We start from the raw sequence: 19,857 nt of genomic DNA, 5'->3' as shown, positions 1-19,857 counted from the left end.
CCATCTTAGGAAAGTTTCTAACATAAAATAGAGACACCCAACAGAAAAAAGGAAACTCAGAGGAAATAGGCAATACAGGGAACAAAAACACTTTGGGGAAATGAAAATTAACCACCTTAAACAGGTATTGCCTAATTTAAAAAAAAATTGGTGCTATAAGAAAAAAGGGGAAGTGGGTTTGAGAAAGTTCCTGGAATGAAAAGTATGATAGCAGAAATTAAAAATTCAATAAAAGCATTAAAAGAAACATTTGACAGACCCTCCCAGGATATAGAACAGTGGCAGAAGAAATGTCTTTTCAGACAACTTTATCGTAGTCTTTTTTGAAGGAACAAACATTCATTCAAGTGTCATAATAAAATAGAGACATTTCAGACTTGAGAGTTCTAAGTTTACTTCTCACGCACCTTTCTAGGAAGCCCCAAGAATATGTGAACCGAGGAAGATACAGGATCTATAAAATAAAGGGTTCAACTTAGGAAAGAAGCAAAGAAATCATAAGGATGATGACAAAGTAAATATCATGTTGATAGCTGTGCATTAGACTTAGTAGGGCATTGGGCATAAAGAGGGATGCCTTCAAGGGCAGAGGGGAAATGGAAATGATAAACTATGTAGCAGGTTTGACCACATAGAAGACTATATTGAGAATTGTTTTGTCAGAGCTATTAAGGAGTATGAGATGACTTAGGTATAAGTTTAAAGAAAACCAAGCAAATGAAAGCATGTGGAAAATTATCAAGTTATTTAAGGAAAGATTACTGAACACGACTTGACCCAGAAGTGAAAAATATTTATGTAATCATCATAATGAAAACAGTTTGGTATAATTATGTTGGGAGGATGGGAAAAAATGGGTAAATGAGAATAAGAAGTTAATGTCTAAAATTAATGATGTTAAAGCAGTGTAAACACATGGTTTAAAAAATACGCAGGTAAATAGAAGAAGATAACAGCTCAAAGAATTCAAGCTGGTTGCCTCCTCACTGAAAGAAGACTACTTCAGTAGTTGTTTTTGTTTGTCATAAGCCTTCTAGCACTGTTTGACTATTTATGTGTATGTATTACTTTGAATAATAACTTTAAAACTAGATGTACATGGAGAACATCTCAGAAAATTCATCACAGTGTTTTGTGTGGTTAGCAATTCAGATATGACTCCTGTAAACTAATAACTCATGGTGTCCTTTTAAGGGTTGTCATATCAAACATACTAATTGAACATGAACATGTTTGGTTAAACATTAGCCAATTTAGCCATTCAGACACGTAGAAGGAATCAAATATTCCAGGTCATGGAAGTAGCAGAGCAGGATAGTAATAAAGCACCACCAGGTTTCTGTATGGAAAGTAATCTAAAACTAATAAGTAAGCATCTAAATAATTTTCTGAGCATCCAAATAATTTTCACAAAGCTAGGAACCTTAACTTGTTAGATTCTTTGCACTTAGTTTTAATAGTATTGACAAATTGGTTTCTGGGATTGTAGGTGATGAGAAGGAAAGATGATGTAGGCAGGTTAATTGTTGCCTAGAGTAAGTGATAGCTGATAGTAAGAGAAGAGACAGATAGCTGTTAAATTCTAGCACAGGCATTGAGAAAGAATGGTCCAATGCCCTATGGATATAAAGATTCCAAAACAGCTTTATAGTCCTTTTGAGGGCTTGTATGTGACAGCTCAATTATGTTGGCATTGACCTAGCCACTCTAGTGTAGCCATCTAGTGCCAAGGAGTTTTTGAATTTACCCATTTTGCCACTTAATGTAAAACATCTCCTAATTGCATCCCTGAATCTGACCTTAAGTCTGATACATACCTAAAGGATAGGAATTAAGAACGAGGAGTGGAGCAAGGGAAGATGAGGTGACGATTTGGATCACTTCGGACATGCACTGTATAATAGAATGATATATAAGTTTCGTAGTTGCTCAACTCAGAAAGGGCTGTCAGTCATTTTAAATGTCTGTTGGTTCCCTTGAGAATTAACTTCTGTCTTTACTGTTTTTTTCCCGAAGATTCTTTGCTCTTCTCCCTCTTCTCCCTCCATTCCCACTCCCCCAAATATAAGTTACACTGGTCAGACACATTTATTTCTAATTGATAGATATGTCTGCTATAGTGGAATTTAAGTATGTTTTTCATTTGAGAACCTAAAGGATGAACACCTGATTTTTACGTTTGATTGTGTTACTTTATTTGATTGGCTATTAGTCACAGAGTGGAGGAGAATTCAGTATCTTTCTCTTTAATCCTGCGTATTTGCTTTTTTTTAGAGGAAGTCCACAAGTGAAGGGGACACCCCATTTTAAGGAAGAACAGTGTGCTCCAGCATTAAATTTAGAGATGAGGAAAATATTGGATTTGCAAGCACCCATCATGAGGTACAGTACTTCGGTTAAATTTAGCATTTTGTGATGACAATATACAGTGTAGTTTGTTAATCGCATGAGCAGTAAGAAAGTTGATTTTATTTCTTTTCATTGAGGATCATTTTTTTTAGTCCTAAAAATTCTTGATTAGCCCTTATAAAAAATGTAAAGTTTGGGCTTCCCAGGTGGCGCAGTGGTTGAGAGTCCGCCTGCCGATGCAGGGGACACAGGTTCGTGCCCCGGTCCGGGAAGATCCCACATGCCGCGGAGTGGCTGGGCCCGTGAGCCATGGCTGCTGAGCCTGTGCGTCCGGAGCCTGTGCTCCACAACGGGAGAGGCCACAACAGTGAGAGGCCCGCGTACCACACACACACACACACACACACACAAAATAAAGTTTTACAGATGGTACATTATTATACTTAAATTACTGTAATAAAGCCCACAATTTGGGTATACCAACTGTAATTTTATTTAGAAATTTATATTTTTTGATAAGATCTAGAATTGTTTGAATGGTATAACATAGTGCATGTTACTTAAAAAGATACTCATATGCATTTGTAAAAACACTGAGGCACTTTTTCTTTTCTTTTTTTTTTTTTTTTTGCGGTACGCGGGCCTCTCACTGTTGTGGCCTCTCCCGTTGCGGAGCACAGGCTCCAGATGCGCAGGCTCAGTGGCCATGGCTTATGGGCCTAGCCGCTCCACAGCATGTGGGATCTTCCCGGACCGGGGCACGAACCCGTGTTCCCTGCATTGGCAGGCGGACTCTCAACCACTGCGCCACCAGGGAAGCCCAAGGGTACTTTTTCTTGAAAAAACTTCCCAAATATGTTGTTGGGTTTAAAAAAGTGAGGTATACTGTACATAAAAATGCTACTATTTTATTTTAAAGCGAGCTGGTGGTGGTAATTTATGTGTTGTTCTGGAAGAATACGTAAGAAACTGGGCATGAGAACTGAGTGGCTAGGGGGACAGTTTTGGAAAAAAGACTTTCTACTATGTAGTCTTATTAGGTGTTGACGTATATGGATACAATACGTGAATATATTCAACTATCTGAATGTAATACATATGTTTCTTAAATTCTTCTGATTCACAGTTCTAACGAAAGGCTTCCTTCATCATTTCTCTTGTTAGAATACAGTTCAGATACTAGAACATTTTAAATAGAATAGTATACAAGTGGCTGGCTATTGTCTTGCCTTGTTTAATCTATCTTTTTTTTAAGTCTCCTCAGAGAAAAAGAATGCCTTTTTGTTGTTTTTATTTGTTTAAATGTGATCAGGGCTACAGGAGATTGAGTTCAGGTTACTCTTTATCTCAGATTTTATTTCAGAATAGAGATCCTTTTCAAGAGTGTAACTTGTGTAAGGAATTTTGAATGTCTGGGTTCCAAGCTGGATGGAACTGTACAAGTATGGCTTTCTACCTCCACCTGGTGGCAAAAACTGTGTGGTTCATGGATATGGGATAGAAAAAGAACCTTTAAAAAAAATTCCTGCTGTCTTGTACAAGTTTAACTTGTCAGATGCTAGTTTTTAATCTACTAATTTAGATGATTGGAAATCTCTCATTTTCTCTCAGAACTTCAGTAAAATAATTGCATTTCAGAGCAGTGTTATTATTTAGCACCTGTAACATGTACCTCCTGGAAATTTGATTGGAGAATTCCTATATACTTCTGAATTGAGTGAGGGGGCATGAAACTTGGCCTTTAAATCAACTGTTTTCCCTCCCACTACCAAACATTAGTTAAATAAAGTTAGGGACAATGATTATGCTGTTGCTTATAGGCATAAGATTGCAAGAGTCTGCCATCTTTTAATTTTTGATTGAAGAAAGAATTGGATTAATGTTAAGCATCTACACCTTGTTATTAATTGAGGATAGAGAATATATAGAAAGTTAAAAAGTACTGGGACTTCCCGGTGGTGCAGTGGTTAAGAATTCGCCTCCCAATGCGGAGGATGCGGTTTGATCCCTGGTCAGGGAACTAGATCCCACATGCATGCCGCAACTAGGAGTTCTCATGCCACAACTAAGGAGCCCGCCGGCTGCAACTAAGACTCAGCACAACCAAAAATAAATTAATTAATTAAATAAATTTTTTTTAAAAAGAAAAAAGTACTGATATAATTTATAATTAAAACTCTTAGTCTATTTCTAACTAATACTAATAAATACTACAGTTTATTATCTTCCTTCTTCCCAGGCACTTAGAAAGACCCATGTAGTATATATAGTATCTAATGTTAATTAGGTATTAAACATATTTACATATTTGAGAATCGGTAATTATGAATTATTCATTTTATATTAAGAATATTTGATTAATCAGATTCCAAAATCCTATTATTCACCTCCCCAAATCCTATTATTCTACATCTAAGGTCCTAAATTAAACAACAACAGCAATAACAAACACCTAGCTGTTAATAAAGCCCATATAAGTCAGTGATTGTAGAGGCTCTCTAAGGGCATAACTTAGAGTATCTTTATGTGTATTTTATGTGTACTTACACGCAGGGGTGATTTTCAATAAAAATCAGTACAACATATGAAGACATAGGATATAAATTATTGGTACAGGGTCCTAACATCTCCCAGGTAGCAAGAATTAATCCTTTAGTTCTTAAATCTTTGTGAGAATGGGAATCAGTGGGGACAGACCCGTGGGTGACTTGAAACAAGGCCTATTTACTAAACTTCATGGAAATATTCAGTACTTTAACATCTGATATCAGCCTTTAATTGAAAGTTTGTTTACTTTCAATTAAACGAGGAGGATCTATTTTTTATAGATTGTTTATCATTTTTGTCACAGTTATTTGTTAATTCCAACGTCAGGATTGTTTATGAGTCTATTTACATTGATGGATTTTTCTCGACTCTGGGTCACATTTTCCTGTTTATTCAGACATCTGGTCATTTTTTATCACAGTACTGTGGATGATGATGGTGTAGAGATTCTGAATTCTGTTAACTTTGTCAGAGGAGTGTTGAGTTTTGCCTAGCAGGCAATTAAATTACTGGAGGGTAACCTTGATCTTGTTCCTAATCGTCACATGTAGTGATTCTTCCAGGGAGATACAAGCTGGGGAGAGGGAGAATGTGGTTTGAAAAAACCGAGGCTGACTCCTGCTGAATGAAAATCACTGGTAAACCAATGACTCCACTAAATTGCCTCTCTTGTATCAGGTCTAAAACAAAGTTTTTATATTCTAGCCACCACATGCTATACAGAAATTTTACCATTAAAATATAAATTTGAAGTAAAAGAATATATAATATTTTAAAAGATGAACTTTTGTTAAACTGGGAATTGTAGTTGACTGCAAATGCTCTGAAGTTCAAGAGATGGAGCTCAGTAAGGGGACATGTTATTCTTATCTTTTTTAATATTTTTATAGTTGGGAAGAAAGTACAGTAAATTCTTCATTATCTGAAATATATGGTGGAATAAGTCATTGAACTCAACTTTCCAAAGAATTAAAAGTTAAAGAAAACATTAAAAATGTTCTTTTCACCATTATGGATTAAAATATTTCTGAAATAGACTCTTAACTTCTTAAGTATGAAAGGAAATTTAACAGTACATAATAGAGTATATAAATAGACATTACATTTTTCATTCTTTCTTAAATTTTTTTTTACAGCATTTGATACTCTTTTGAGTACCCTTTCTTAAGTCCATCTTATTCCCTTGGCTTTCTTGATAGCAGTTTCCACTGGTTCTCTTTCTTTCTCTCTGCCATTATCTTTGTAGCCTCACTTTTGGATTCCCCTTCCCTCTTGACCTTCCTCCCACAAACATTTGGTACCATATGTAACTAACACTGCCCTAGGGGCTTGGCATTATAGGAGTAAACAAATTAGGCATTTATTGCCATGCAGTCGTAATTGTTAAATCTCTTTGCAAGTATCAATAAGTGCTGAGATCATACTACATAATTACTTTTCACTACTTAGTCAACTGAGAGGTCTTCTGCAGGGAGAAACTGTATTTTGTTCACCTCTGAATCTCCAGCCCAGCATAGTGCCTGTCACAGAGCTCAGGCTTAATTAAATGTTTGTTGAATGGTTGCACAATGTGAGATTCTTTGATACCCTAGAAATACTGTGGTCTAGAACTATGCTCTCCACTACAGTAGCCACTAGTCAAATGAAGTGATTTAAATGTAAATTACAGATAAACAGAATTTAAAATTTAGGTCTTCTGTCACACTAGCCATGTTACAAGTGTACAATCGCTGCATGTGGCTAATGGCTACCGTGTTGGATAGTACAGGTACAGAACGTTTCCATTACTGGTGAAAGTTCTGTTGGACAGGATTAGAGGATTGTTACCTCTACACTTCATGTCTCCGGATTGTCATTCTGTCATTAGTTCTTTTCATGGTTTCTCTGTCTCTTTCCTTTCTTGTCAGCTGTCACTTATCCTTCCATCTTCTAACCTGCTGTTTCAGTACATCTAGTTTTTAAACATAATTCATCAGGTTTGTGACTACAGCAATGCGTGGTCTTTCATTTTTTTCAGAATTTCTGATTCTAGATTGAATTATATATAGATAAAGCTGATATATAGCTAAATTGTAGATAAATGGCAGTTTTGTAAGTGGTTTTATGATCTTGGCATGAATATTCTCCAGAGCAGTTATACTCATATTCATTGCTTTCCCAATATGCTTTTCTTAAAAGGAAATTGATTCTAAATTGCTTACTTCTCTACAGTTTGCAGTCTGTGCTGGAAGATCTCCTGGTTGCTACTTCTGATGGACTTCTTCATCTTATTCACTGGGAAGGAATGACAAATGGGAGGAAAGCTATTAATCTTTGTACAGTACCCTTTTCAGTAGACCTCCAGTCATCTAGAGGTAGTTACACTTTTTTCATGAGACAGAACCAGATGTTTAATATTTTATATAAACTAGTTAGATATTTTTTATGGATGAACATTGGTTTTTCTACTTTGGAATTAATTATGCGAGGGAGGAGGGTGTGTGTGTGTGTGTGTGTGTGTGTGTGTGTGTGTGTGTGTGTGTGTGTGAGAGAGAGAGAGAGAGTAGGAAGGAGTAGTTCAATTGTTTAGTGTTGTTAGGTCATTATGTTTGCCCTTTTAACTGTCCTTATATGGTCTGCAAGCAAAAATATAAGGGAATTAATTTACTATATTTATATTCATATTTCATGTACTTTTTTTTCATCAGCAGGTTCATTCCTGGGCTTTGCAGATGTGCACATTAGAGACATGGAATACTGTGCCACACTTGATGGGTTTGCTGTTGTGTTTAATGATGGTAAAGTTGGATTTATCACACCAGTGTCAAGTAGATTTACTGCAGAGGTATGACTTATTTACTTGGAATGTTTATTTTTTAATTTTGTATTTATTAATTTTAGTCTTTATTAAACCCCTCCCCTATTTTCCTTATTTAAGATTTTAGGGGTTGTTAATTTTTTAATCAAAACTATACATATAAATAGTGTAAGTAGACAATTCTGTTGACGTATTAATGAAAAATGATAGTTCCTTTCCTCCTGCTTGTTCTCTTCATGCCGTTTTCATTCTCAGAGGCAACTACTTTTTATTCCTTCACTGGTGGTTTTGCTATTTATCTCCACTGCTCTGAGTATTTCCTGTAATTTTTAGTTTTTAGGCTGTGTTCATTGATTTTCCATTGTGGAAAATGACCATGTGCTTCCCTCTTCCCTGTTCCCCCACCCCATCTGTAAGTTCTTCCCATCTTTCCAATATAGTTATTGTGATTTTGATTATATTAGTATCCATTTCATCTTCTTGAATAAATTTCTCTTGGAGCCTTCTTGAATAAATTTCTCTTGGAGCCTTCTGGATGATTGCTTACTCTACATACCTATTTAACACAGTTGCATTTTTAGGCTGTCCATCATTATCATCCTGTGGATTTCCTATATTCGTTTATTTTTAGATCCTTTCAGAGTTAATGGTTAATTAATATTTGATTCATTAATATATGAATTTGGTTGCTGTGACAGAGACCCAGAATAAGAATTTGGATTCACTGAAGGCTGTGTGGGCTTTGGTGGGTTTGGTTGACTGTGATCTTCATCATAGGGTGAGCTAACTGGGTTATTTCTTTTCCTCCCTGCTCCGTATCCAGTGTCTGTGGGAGAAGAGTCCTGCAGTCTTTCTCAGAGAATACGTACCTGGCTGGCCCAGTATTTTGGGATTTGAGTTATGGAAGAGTTAGACTAGAGGGTCCAAATTCAGGATGTAAACTCCCATGTATCCCTATTTTTGGTGTGGTCTAGAGACCACTGAGATTTTTTTTGTTTTTCTCTAAAGAAAAACTCCAGTTTTCTATTGGAGTGGAGGTGGGATATTTCTTAGCTGCTCAGACTGGGAGGTAGGCAGTCCCAGCTACTGATTAAACAGGCTTTAAACCAATCCTACTGCTTTTAGTTCAGCTTTTGAGAGACATTTAAATTCCCAGGCCTTTTGTGTACCTTACAATGTAAATGTGGCTGTTTTTCAACATCATTACTGCTAGTTAAGGATTCTACTCATCCACTTGCTTCCCAGCTTCCAGAATTTTCTCATACCACCTCCTCTCCCATTCTTTGTCCTTGCCAGCATACGCTTTTTGAAAAAAATCTTTTCTGTTATAAAAGTTGGGTTTTAGGAGTCAGAGAAGCTAAATATTCATGTTCAGTCTGTTTAATGGAAAGGATTTTAAGTTTTCAAGGGCATATTTTTCTATATGGTATCAGCTTTCTGTCTGATTTATTTCACTCAGCATAATGCCCTCAAGGTCCATCTATGCTGTTGCAAAAGGCAAGATTTCATTCTTCTTTATGGCTAAATAATATAGTTGACCCTTGAACAACATAGGTTTGAACTGTGCAGGTCCACCCACATCTGGGTTTTTTTTTCAGTAAATACATACTACAATACTCTACAATCTGCGATTGATTGAATCAACAGATGTGGAACCATCTGGAGGGCCAACTGTAAAGTTGTATGTGCCGGGGGTAGGTGCCCCTAACCGCCATGTTGTAAGGGTCACACGTGTGTGTGTGTGTGTGTGTGTGTGTGTGTGTGTGTGTGTGTGTGTGTGTGTGTGTGTGTGTGTGTGTGTGTGTGTGTGTGTGTGTGTACACACCAAATTTTCTTTATCCATTCATCCATCAGTGGGCACTTAGATGTTTCCATATATTGGCTATTGTAAATAATGCTGCATTGAACATGGGGGTACAGTTTTCTTTTCAAGTTAGTGTTTTGTTTTCTTCTTCTTTTTTTTTTGGATAAATACCCAGAAGTGGAATTGTTGGATTATATGGTTGTTCTAACTTTACTTTTTTGAGGAAGTTCCATACTGTTTTCTGTAGTAGCATACCAATTTACATTCCCATCAACAGTGCACAAGGGTTCCCTTTTCTCCACATCCTCCCAACACTTATTATTTCTTGTCTTTTTGATAATAGCCATTCTGACAAGTATGAGGTGATACCTCATTGTGGTTTTGATTTGCATTTCCCTGGTGTTAGTGATGTTGAGGATCTTGTCAGGTACTTTTTGGCTCTCTCTGTGTGTTCTTTGGAGAAATGTCTATGCAGATCATCTGCCCATTTTTTTTTTTTTTTTTTTTTAAATTTATTTATTTATTTATGGCTGTGTTGGCTCTTCGTTTCTGTGCGAGGGCTTTCTCTAGTTGCGGCAAGTGGGGGCCACTCCTCATCGCGGTGCACGGGCCTCTCACTATCGCGGCCTCTCGTTGCGGAGCACAGGCTCCAGACGCACAGGCTCAGTATTTGTGGCTCAGGGGGCTAGTTGCTCCGCGGCATGTGGGATCTTCCCAGACCAGGGCTCAAACCCCTGTCCCCTGCATTGGCAGGCAGATTCTCAACCACTGCGCCACCAGGGAAGCCCCCATCTGCCCATTTTTTAATCAGAATTTTTTTGCTATTAAATGTATGAGTTTTTTATATATTTTGGATACAATCTTTTCTCACATATATGATTTGCAAATATTTTCTCTCATTCAGTAGATTGCCTCTTCATTTTGTTGACATATGTTTGGGATTTAAATGTTTTTACTGAAAACAAAAATATTAGAGCTGGAAAGTGAGTGACTCATTTCTGAATATCAGCTTGTATTAGTATCTGGTTAAAGAAAGTTTTCTAGTAAATTAAGGACTTAAAATAATGAAAAGTAGATGAAACATTATTAAATAAGTTATAAGTAGAAAATATAAATTACAAGAAAATAATACATATCTATTACTGGTAATTGGGAAATACACTAATGCCATATTTATATCAGACATTATTTAAGCACTTTATAAAAATCCTGTTTGGCACTGCTTTTTTTTTTTTTTTTTTTTTTTTTGGCTGTGCCGAGCAGTAATGCGGGATCTTAGTTCCCTGACCAGGGATTGAACCCACGCCCCCTGCAGTGGAAGCGTGGAGTCTTAACCACTGGACTGCCAGGGAAGTCCCCTGTTTGGCACTGTTTAATACAGTTAGCAAATGTATTAAAATATGTCAGATTATGCCACTCCTCTGCTCAGAACCCTTCAGTAGGACAAGATATTTAGGACAAAACCTGCTGAGGACAACTAAAAGAGCTGGAGGAAAAATATTTTTTGAATGTGCTTAACAGCTTTGGAGAGCTAAAAAGAAAAGAGCTAACAAGACTGGTTAGGGGAGGCCAGAGGCCCAGTGAGCTAAAAGCCCAGTGTTTGACATGACAATGAGCATGAACAAACAAGGCTGTATGCAACACATGGATGAATCTCACAAACATGTTTAGTGGAAGCGGCTAGACACAAAAGAGTACATGCTATGATTCTATTTTACATAAAATTGAAGGAAAACAAAAAACATAGGCAGCTCTGAATCAGTTCTGTGTGGACGCATGTTTAAGTGTTAATGGTTTAAAGGAAAAGAAGGAAGTGATTACTATGTAAGTCTGGATATTGTTTCTTTTGTGGTAGAGGTGAGGATAATATTGATCAGGAGTGACACTGTTGGGGGACTTGTGGGTACTGGTAATTCCTAGCGTGAGTGGTAATTTCACAAGTGTTTACTTTGTGATATTGTGATGTACATTTCTGCTTTTGTATTTTTCTCTAATGTATTATAATTCATAATAGAAAGGGTTAAAAAAAATTAAAGACACTCCAAATGGCTCCCCATATATGAATTGGAGAAAAAGCCAAAGTTCTTATGGTGACTTTCAAAGCCCTATAAATCTGGCCCCCTATTTCATCTGTTACCTCATTTATTCCTTCTCCTTCCCCCATTCCACTCCACTCCACTCCATCTGCACAGGCCTCTTTGATGTTCTTTGAACATGCCAGAAATGCTACTGTGACAGGGCCTTTCTACTGCTGTATCTCCTAAAGTACTTTCCTCAAGAGGCACCTTCATAGGGAAGACCTTTTAATATTGCATCCTTCCCCCATATACTCTCTTTTCCTTAATTGTTTTATTATTTTTTTCTGTAACATTTACTAACCTCCCACGTGATACTGTACAATTTTTTAAACTTGTCAGTCTCTTAACAAATGTAAAGCAGGGATATAGCTAGGGATTTTGGTATGTTTGAATATCTGCAGTATCCTTGGCACCTAGAGCAGTACCTGGTGAATAGTAGGCACCTGGAAAATTTTTGTTACAGGGATGAATAAACGAATTTCAGTCTAGGCAGCTGTCCAAAGAAATAGTGCTCAATGCCGTCTTTGCCATTTTTGTTAACTAAAATAATGTCTAGTTTTATTATTAAAACTGAAGAATAAATAAAATTCCTACAAAAAAGTAAATATTCCATATTTAGATAGTAGATTCTATAGTTTATTTAGGATTTAAATAAAATCTATAGTATTATGTATCAAACAGTTTAATTATATTGGATCATCTAATTTTACTATCGTGATAATCCAGAAATAAAGTGCTGTATTGTAGTGTGCTGATTTTTGTGCTTACTAAACTAACAGTCATCATGACCTTTGCCTTAGAAATTTATGATCTAGGATGCCCTTGATTTGACAAATAAAAACAGACAAGGGAGCTGAATCTATTCTGTGTCTGTATTCAGAATTAAGTAGCATATAAAGCTTAATATCATTCATTTATTGAAGCTTAACTTGTTGAATTCCAGGCACTGTATTAAGTGGGTTACTTATATGTAAGTTCTCATTTAATTTTCACAACACTCTAAGAGGTAATTTACAGATAAGAAAACTGAAGCTTGGAAAGGTCAAATAATCATTTTAGCAAGTCAGGAGTAGATCTGAGATGTTATGTCAGGCTGCCAGTTACCATGCTACTAACCACTGTACTATAAAGCAAAGGAGTAATAGAGAATAGTAAGCAATTGACAAATCATTAATCACTTCTAAAGGATAGACGAAATAAAATCAACCATTTTCGATTGATCAGGAAAGTTCAACACTATGTGCTAGGTGACAAGAATAATAATAGCAAATTAGATGCAGTTTCTACCATCAAGAGGTTTACATTTTAATAGGAAAGTCATCTTCATTTAATTTGAATTTAGATGTCAGTTATCCATTTTTTAGTGTTTATGAATAGATTAGCACTGGACTGAGCTTACTTGGGAATATTTATTGAACCAGTTAATGAAATTGAGGTTTTTAAGGGAGAAAATCCAGATGGTAGTTCTGATGGGATGTTTTCCTATCCAGATCAAACCATATAAAGAACCATATAAAGCCTTATAAAACTATGTTTATTGAAGGAGAATTATATTGATAAAAGTATATTTGGGGAACATGCTTTAAATCTTAACTATTTTTCTTAATTTTAGCAGCTTCATGGAGTTTGGCCACAAGATGTTGTTGATGGAACTTGTGTAGCAGTAAATAACAAGTATCGACTGATGGCGTTTGGCTGTGCGAGGTAATTGATATAGATGTCTGCATTTTAAGACTTACTGCCAAAAATAATGGGTTTTTTTTAAACCGTAAGATATTCTTAACACACTTATGAACTTTATTGTGCCTTTCATAATTTATGAATCAGCCTTAATATAAAATTTAAAAGCATTTTAATAGATAGAAGCAAACAAATCTAAAGGGCAGATTTTGGAGATTGGGTGTTTAAGTTTGTAAAAGTGAGCTTTTTTTCAGTGGTAGGAAATTGAGTCACAAGTTAAGAAGATTAAATCAGTTAAAATTTAGGTTCTTTATTGTTTAAAAGAAGATCAGGAAGCATGTTTTCCTTTTTTTTTTTTTTTTTTTTTTTTTTTTTTTTTTTTTGCTGTACGCGGGCCTCTCACTGCTGTGGCCTCTCCCGTTGCGGAGCACAGGCTCCGGACACACAGGCTCCGCGGCCATGGCTCGCGGGCCCAGCCGCTGCGCGGCATGTGGGATCTTCCGGGATAGGGGCATGAACCCGTGTCCCCTGCATCGGCAGGCGGACTCTCAACCACTGCGCCACCAGGGAAGCCCGCATGTTTTCCTTTTTTGGAAACAATCCTTTCTTTTTAAGACATCAGTGTTGACTTGCCTTTGAATTAGTGGGTGTGCCTTAGTTAACAAGCAAATTTAAAGCTTATACATAAAATCAATTTCTTGCTTTAATTCAAATAATTCAGGTTTTAGAAGTAAAACTGAATACAAATTATTCATTCAACAAATATATTTGTGTCTGCCATGTGCCAGGCACCATTCAAAGCACTTGGGATACGTTAGAAAACAACAAATATACCTGACTTTTTTGAGCTTTATGTTTTAACTCAAATAAAAAGATTATATCAGATGCTGAGAGTAATGCCTTAAAATGTGTATAGTGCTTTTTAGTTTTCAAAACTCTTTCTTAAATATAAAATTCCATTTTGACCTCAAAATGTGACTTAGTGGTTCTGTAGAACATAATATCTAATATAGTTTCCAGCTACATCAAGGTAAGAATCAAAATATTTCTATCAGTATAAGTAATACACTGATAGTGTTATAAATCACTGCCTTCATTACATTGTCAATAATCTGTTTGTGAACTAGGAAATCCTTATCCTCAACACATTGCTTCTCACTGAGGAGATAAATGTAGAAAGTAAATTTAACTTAGTGTAAGGAGAAAAGGGAAACGTATTTTTCTTCATCATCATGGATTTGATTTGGTCACATTTTGTTTAGAATTTTTAAATCTATGTTTATGAGTACAGTTTGCTATAGTTTTTTTTTTTTTCTCTCTCTCTCTCCTGGTTAACCAAGGTTATGCTTGTCTCATAAGACAAGTTGAGGAAGGATTTCTCTCTTTCCCTACTTTGTTCATCTTTGAGTGTGTGGCTGAATTTGTCAGTGAAGCCACCTGAGCCTAGAATTTTCTTGATTACTAATTCAATTCAGTTTTAAAATAGACTGAAGAAGATTTAGATTTTTTGTCTCTTAGTCATTTTGGCAGGTTGTATTTTTCTAGGAATTGGTTTCTTTCATATACACTGTCAAATTTATTGGCATAGAGTTTATAATATCCTTTTTAACTTTCATATTGTAAAATAAAAACAAACAGGAAAGTGCATAATCCAAATATTCACAGTTTTACAAATAATTATAATACAAACATCCATCTTTTCACAATTCAGTCAAGAAATAGAACATTGCCAGCCCATATAAGTTTTACTCCTGCCACTTTCTAATCATGACTCCCATCCCCTCCTTAACACTTAAAGGTAACCAATTTTGTCTTTCATGATAATCATTTCCTTTTTTTTTTTTACAGTTTTACCACTCACGTATGCATTCCTAAAAAGCATAATTTAGTTTTACTGAATCTTGAACTTTATATGAATAGAATCATATTCTATGTTTTGTGTCTTGATTCTTTCAGTCAACATTGTGAATTCATCCATCTTATTTGCCAGTAACTGAAATCATTTATTTGGGCTTGATTTATAAGTAGTGTTTTGGTGTATGAATATATCATAATTTATCTGATTTCCTGTTAAAGGACATTTACATTATTTCTTGGTTTCCAAAAAAGGAGACATTCTCTTACATAAATGCATCGTCTTTAGTCAAACACATGGGAAAATTAATGATAAATCCCCAATAAGATCTAATACTGAATTCATATTCAGACTAACCCAGTTGTCACCAAATTTCCTTTATCTCTTTTGTTTCAATCAGAATCATTCAAAATTCATGAATTATATTTGGTTATTATTTCTCTTTAGTTACCTTTTGCCTATAAAAATCCTTGTATCTTTTTTCTTATTTTTATGACTTAACTTTTCTTTGAGTCTAGGTCAGTTGTTTATAGAATATCCTACATTCTAAATGTGTCTCATTGTTTTCTCATAATGGCATTTAATTAGTTTCTGGAACACCTGTTTGAACCTTGAAGGTGGTTCTTATTGAGCCAGTATAGTCAAATGAGTAGGAAGCTCACATCAGCATTTAGAGGAAACTGACAGAGACGGGAACAGTGGTGGGTGTGCAGTTCTACATCACCTACATTCAGGGCTAGCACCCAGGGGTCTAGCAAGGCCAGATTTTAGAAGCCAGGATTCTAGCCCTTCTTCCAGGATAATGAAGGTAGAATCTTGGCCTTCAGTCTTTTAGTTACCTCAGTTTTCATGAATTGGGAGAGGATCAGCCCTTCTTATGGCATGATCGTGGGTTGGGGTGAAAGTTTTGTGATTATAGCTATGTGACATAACTGACCTAGTGGCTTCTAGCCCTTATCTGCCAGTACTTACCAGGGTTAATTGACTTGAACACCTTATTAGAGCTCTGTAAGAAGCCAGCTTTCTTTTAGGATGACAGTTTACAGCCAAATTCTTCCCCTTATATTTAAAGGTTTGATTAGATTCTGGTTAAACATTTTTGTCATAGGTGTTTTGTACTTCCTATGGCATCATGCAGCAATAACATTGAGTGGTCTCAGTACTGATGATGCTAAATTTGATTACTTACGGTGGTAATAGCCATATATATATCTATTATAGAGATACGTTTTTTGCTTTGAGATTAGTAAGTAGTATCTTTTTTTTTTTTTTTTTTTTTTTGCGGTACGCGGGCCTCTCACTGCTGTGGCCTCTCCCGTTGCGGAGCACAGGCTCCGGACGCGCAGGCCCAGCGGCCATGGCTCACGGGCCCAGCCGCTCCGCGGCATATGGGATCCTCCCAGACCGGGGCACGAACCCGTATCCCCTGCATCGGCAGGCGGACTCTCAACCACTGCGCCACCAGGGAGGCCCAGTAGTATCTTTTTAATGAAATATATTTTTCTTTTATGGTGGGCTTATGAGAAATGGAAAGAAAAATAATTGAAGTAATATAGGTACTATAAATACTTAAAACGTTAATTGTCAGTCTTTTGTAACTATTGACATAGCACCTACTTCTTATATTAGAAATATCTGGACTCCTCACTGACTTGTTAGAGTTCAGCAACCCCGAGTAAGCACTTGACAGTTAGATGCAAAGCAAAAACAAGTAAATACCTGCTAGCCACTCAGTGCTGTCTTTCAGCAAGGTATCTAATTGGGCAGGTAGTCTGGATAGATATCTGTTCCAGGCATTTGGCTTCTGACTAAGTTAGAGTAACAGATCAGATTTTCTCTCCTACCTAAAACAGCCAAGAAAATGGACAAAAATATGAAACAAGTATTTTGAATTCAAGACATAGGACATCAGGCAACAAAGGATAGTGATCCCTGAAAGATGAGAAACTAAATAAGAAAACTCTTCAACTGCCCTAGCTTCAATTACTTTGAGAGAATTTCCAGCACAAGGATGGAGAGACAGGGCCTGGCAGATTCCCTGGGTTGAGTGTGTGGAAAGGAAATGAGAGTCTGGGAGACGAAAGCAGCTGGGGCTCACAGGCCAGACATCAGAGGAGAGAGTGGCACAAAGAGAGAACTCCAGAGAGCTGTAGAGGGTTTCTTTTGAGTATTGAGCTGAAACATGGAAGATAAAAGACCCAAATCAAACATTACAGAAGAAAAGATTAATAAACTTGAAGAACACAACAAGAGAAATGATGCAAAATGAAACACAGAAAAAAAGAATTTAAAAACAGAGCATCAGTGAGCTGTGGGATAACTTCAAGTGGCCTATTATTGGAGGTATTTTATTTAGTCCCCATTCTGATCCTTGAGAAGAGTGGGGCCTGGCTGGAAACTGATGAAAGCTGCTGTGAGGAGATCATTTGACTTCTTCTACCTTGAAGGAGTACAGATAAGGGTCAGACATTCTGGCAGTAAGCTAGTGTCATCCTGATGTGTGCAAAAGCAGCCTTGGATTTAAATTATTTTTAAAACAACATTTATGTTAAATTTTCGATCTGAGAATAGCTCTGTAAGCAGAAATAATATTTTTTGTGATCATTATAGTTCAATTTTGAAATATAGCTTAGATGTAATATACAGATTCTTTGTTTTGGTTTCTGGCCCTTTGTAAGTTTGACTCTTGTAAAGATTTTTTAATGGAATAATGATACTTACCATATACATAAGAGTATGTATTATGTGTATACATACAAAAGATAATATAAGGTAAAAAATAACAAAATGAAGATTTCTGAAAGTTTCCAGTACTGCACTGATGTAGCCCCTGCTTGTCTCTCTCCTTTAATATTCCCCTTTCTCCACCAGGGCAGTTACTAGTCTGGAATCTGTGTACATTAGGTCTTGTTGTATTTTTACCACAAATGTATTTAACTATGTTTTGAATGTTTTTCACAGTATAGAAACAGAATTATACTATTTATATAGATATATAGATGGGTGGGTAGGTAGATATGCTGTCCATTTTAATGCACATGACAAAAATTCATTTTCAGTGCTATATGGTATACTATTATGTAAATATACCACAGTTTCTCTTTCCTTTCTCTTATTGCTGGACATGCAGATTGTTTCCATTTCTTTGCACTTATTCCCAGTACTATAATGAACATTATACATGTCTCAAAGACAAGGATATTTTGGGGGTATATCTGTAGGTGAAATTGCTAGATTACAGAATATGCATTTGTTTAAATTTAAGAGATGACTGCAAATTATTTACAAAATGGTTTTGTTCTTGTTTACACTCCTATCAGCAGAACATAATATTTCCCATAGTCATGTTTTTTTATATTTGTATTTTTACACTAAAAGTCTTTTTGATTTTTACAGTGGTTCTGTACAGGTTTATACAATAGATAACACCACTGGAGCCATGCTACTATCTCATAAACTAGAGTTAACAGCAAAACAATATCCTGGTGAGTCCTCTTCTTTTTTTTTTTTTCTTCTTAATTAAAGGTAATATGTGTCATGAGGTTTTAAATTAAATGATGGAGGCCAAGCCAAATATTGTTAAGATATGTAACAACATTCTCTCTGACCCAAGGATTTCTGTGTAACTAGAGGCTCCTGGGATACCTCTTCATTTAGTTTTCTCTATCCTCACTTAGTTTTAGCCCCTATATTCCTTGTCTGGGTTTTGCTTTAGACTCTTGCCTGATTTCATCGCCTCTGTTATTGTATGCCTTCCAATTCCATTTATTCATTATTCAACAAATAATTATTGAGTACATACTATAGGCCACACACTGTTCTAAATGCTGGTTACACAGCAGTAAACAAACCAGAAAGTCTCTTTCTGAACCCCCTTAGTGACTGTTGAGTGAATCCTGTCCACAGGTGTAAGTCTAAAGTCTGTATCACTGGAAATATTTTTGAATGAAACTAACAGAAAACCCAACTTACTGTTGCTTAAACAAATAGGATTGATTTTCTGTAATAGCAAGAAATCCAAAGGTAAGCTGCTGTTGGCATTCATTTGGCCTTTCTGTCACGATCACAGGGTAGCTTCTGAGCTCCAAGCATTACTTCTGCATTTGAGTCAAGAGGAAAGGAGGAAAGAAGGCATCTATATACTTTTTGATCAGGAAAGTAAAAAAGCTAGATTGAATTTGAGTTCTTCCAGAGAAGATTTCTGTTTGTTTCTTCCAATCACCTGGGAAAACTACATCAGTCTGGAACCCTTTGCATTATATTCTCTGTTTGAGATTTTTTTCAATCATACAAGTTACACAAATTACAGATCAGACTGAGGACTGGTTTCTGGATGCAGATTCTCGGGGGAACTTCTTTATTTTCCATTCAATACCATGGACAAAAACAGGGAAGTGTTCCTTGCTATTTTTTCACCTTCCATGTGGTAGAGTTTATTTCTCATTCTCCCTTGTTCATGGAATCTTTGTAGTCCCAGCGTTACGTGGGTATCTTCTATTATATTCCCTGCCTTGGCCAAGCTCTGAGCTTTATCTCCTGTCCCTCACATGCTGTAACTCGTCAGATGTAAAAGTCAGGCCTCTAGGGTTTGGCAGAAAAATTCAGGGCAAGAGCACTTGGTACACTCACTTACCTCCCAGTATTTTTGGATATTTTGATGTGTTTAAGTATTCTGTTTAACATTTTAGTTGTTTCAGTGTGGAGAGTCATTCAAGGTGTCATTTCGCTATACTGCCAGAAACAGAAA

General features: G+C 36.2%; 1 protein-coding gene across 7 annotated transcripts in view; it reads left to right on the top strand.

Moving 5' to 3' along the window:
• RIC1 (RIC1 homolog, RAB6A GEF complex partner 1) overlaps positions 1-19,857 on the top strand; it is a 144,356-nt gene that overhangs the window by 82,338 nt on the left and 42,161 nt on the right. For 5 of the 7 annotated variants that reach the window (XR_014016049.1, XM_081236805.1, XM_081236802.1 and 2 more), the window contains 5 exons: positions 2,275-2,382; positions 7,108-7,250; positions 7,584-7,720; positions 13,188-13,279; positions 18,507-18,595. Coding sequence is in view for 6 of the 7 variants with exons in the window: in XM_081236805.1 (XP_081092931.1) it covers positions 2,275-2,382; positions 7,108-7,250; positions 7,584-7,720; positions 13,188-13,279; positions 18,507-18,595 (569 nt within the window). In the remaining variant the exon portion in view is untranslated. The remainder of the gene's footprint in view (positions 1-2,274; positions 2,383-7,107; positions 7,251-7,583; positions 7,721-13,187; positions 13,280-18,506; positions 18,596-19,857) is intronic. The other 2 variants (XM_081236804.1, XM_081236803.1) reach the window with 2 other exon arrangements.

Source organism: Mesoplodon bidens (genome assembly GCF_964165515.1).
Source record: "Mesoplodon bidens genome assembly, chromosome: 6".
Classification (NCBI taxonomy): Eukaryota; Metazoa; Chordata; class Mammalia; order Artiodactyla; family Ziphiidae; genus Mesoplodon; species Mesoplodon bidens.
The sequence above is the reverse complement of the archived record's forward strand: the minus strand, read 5'-3'. Positions and strand labels throughout refer to the sequence as shown.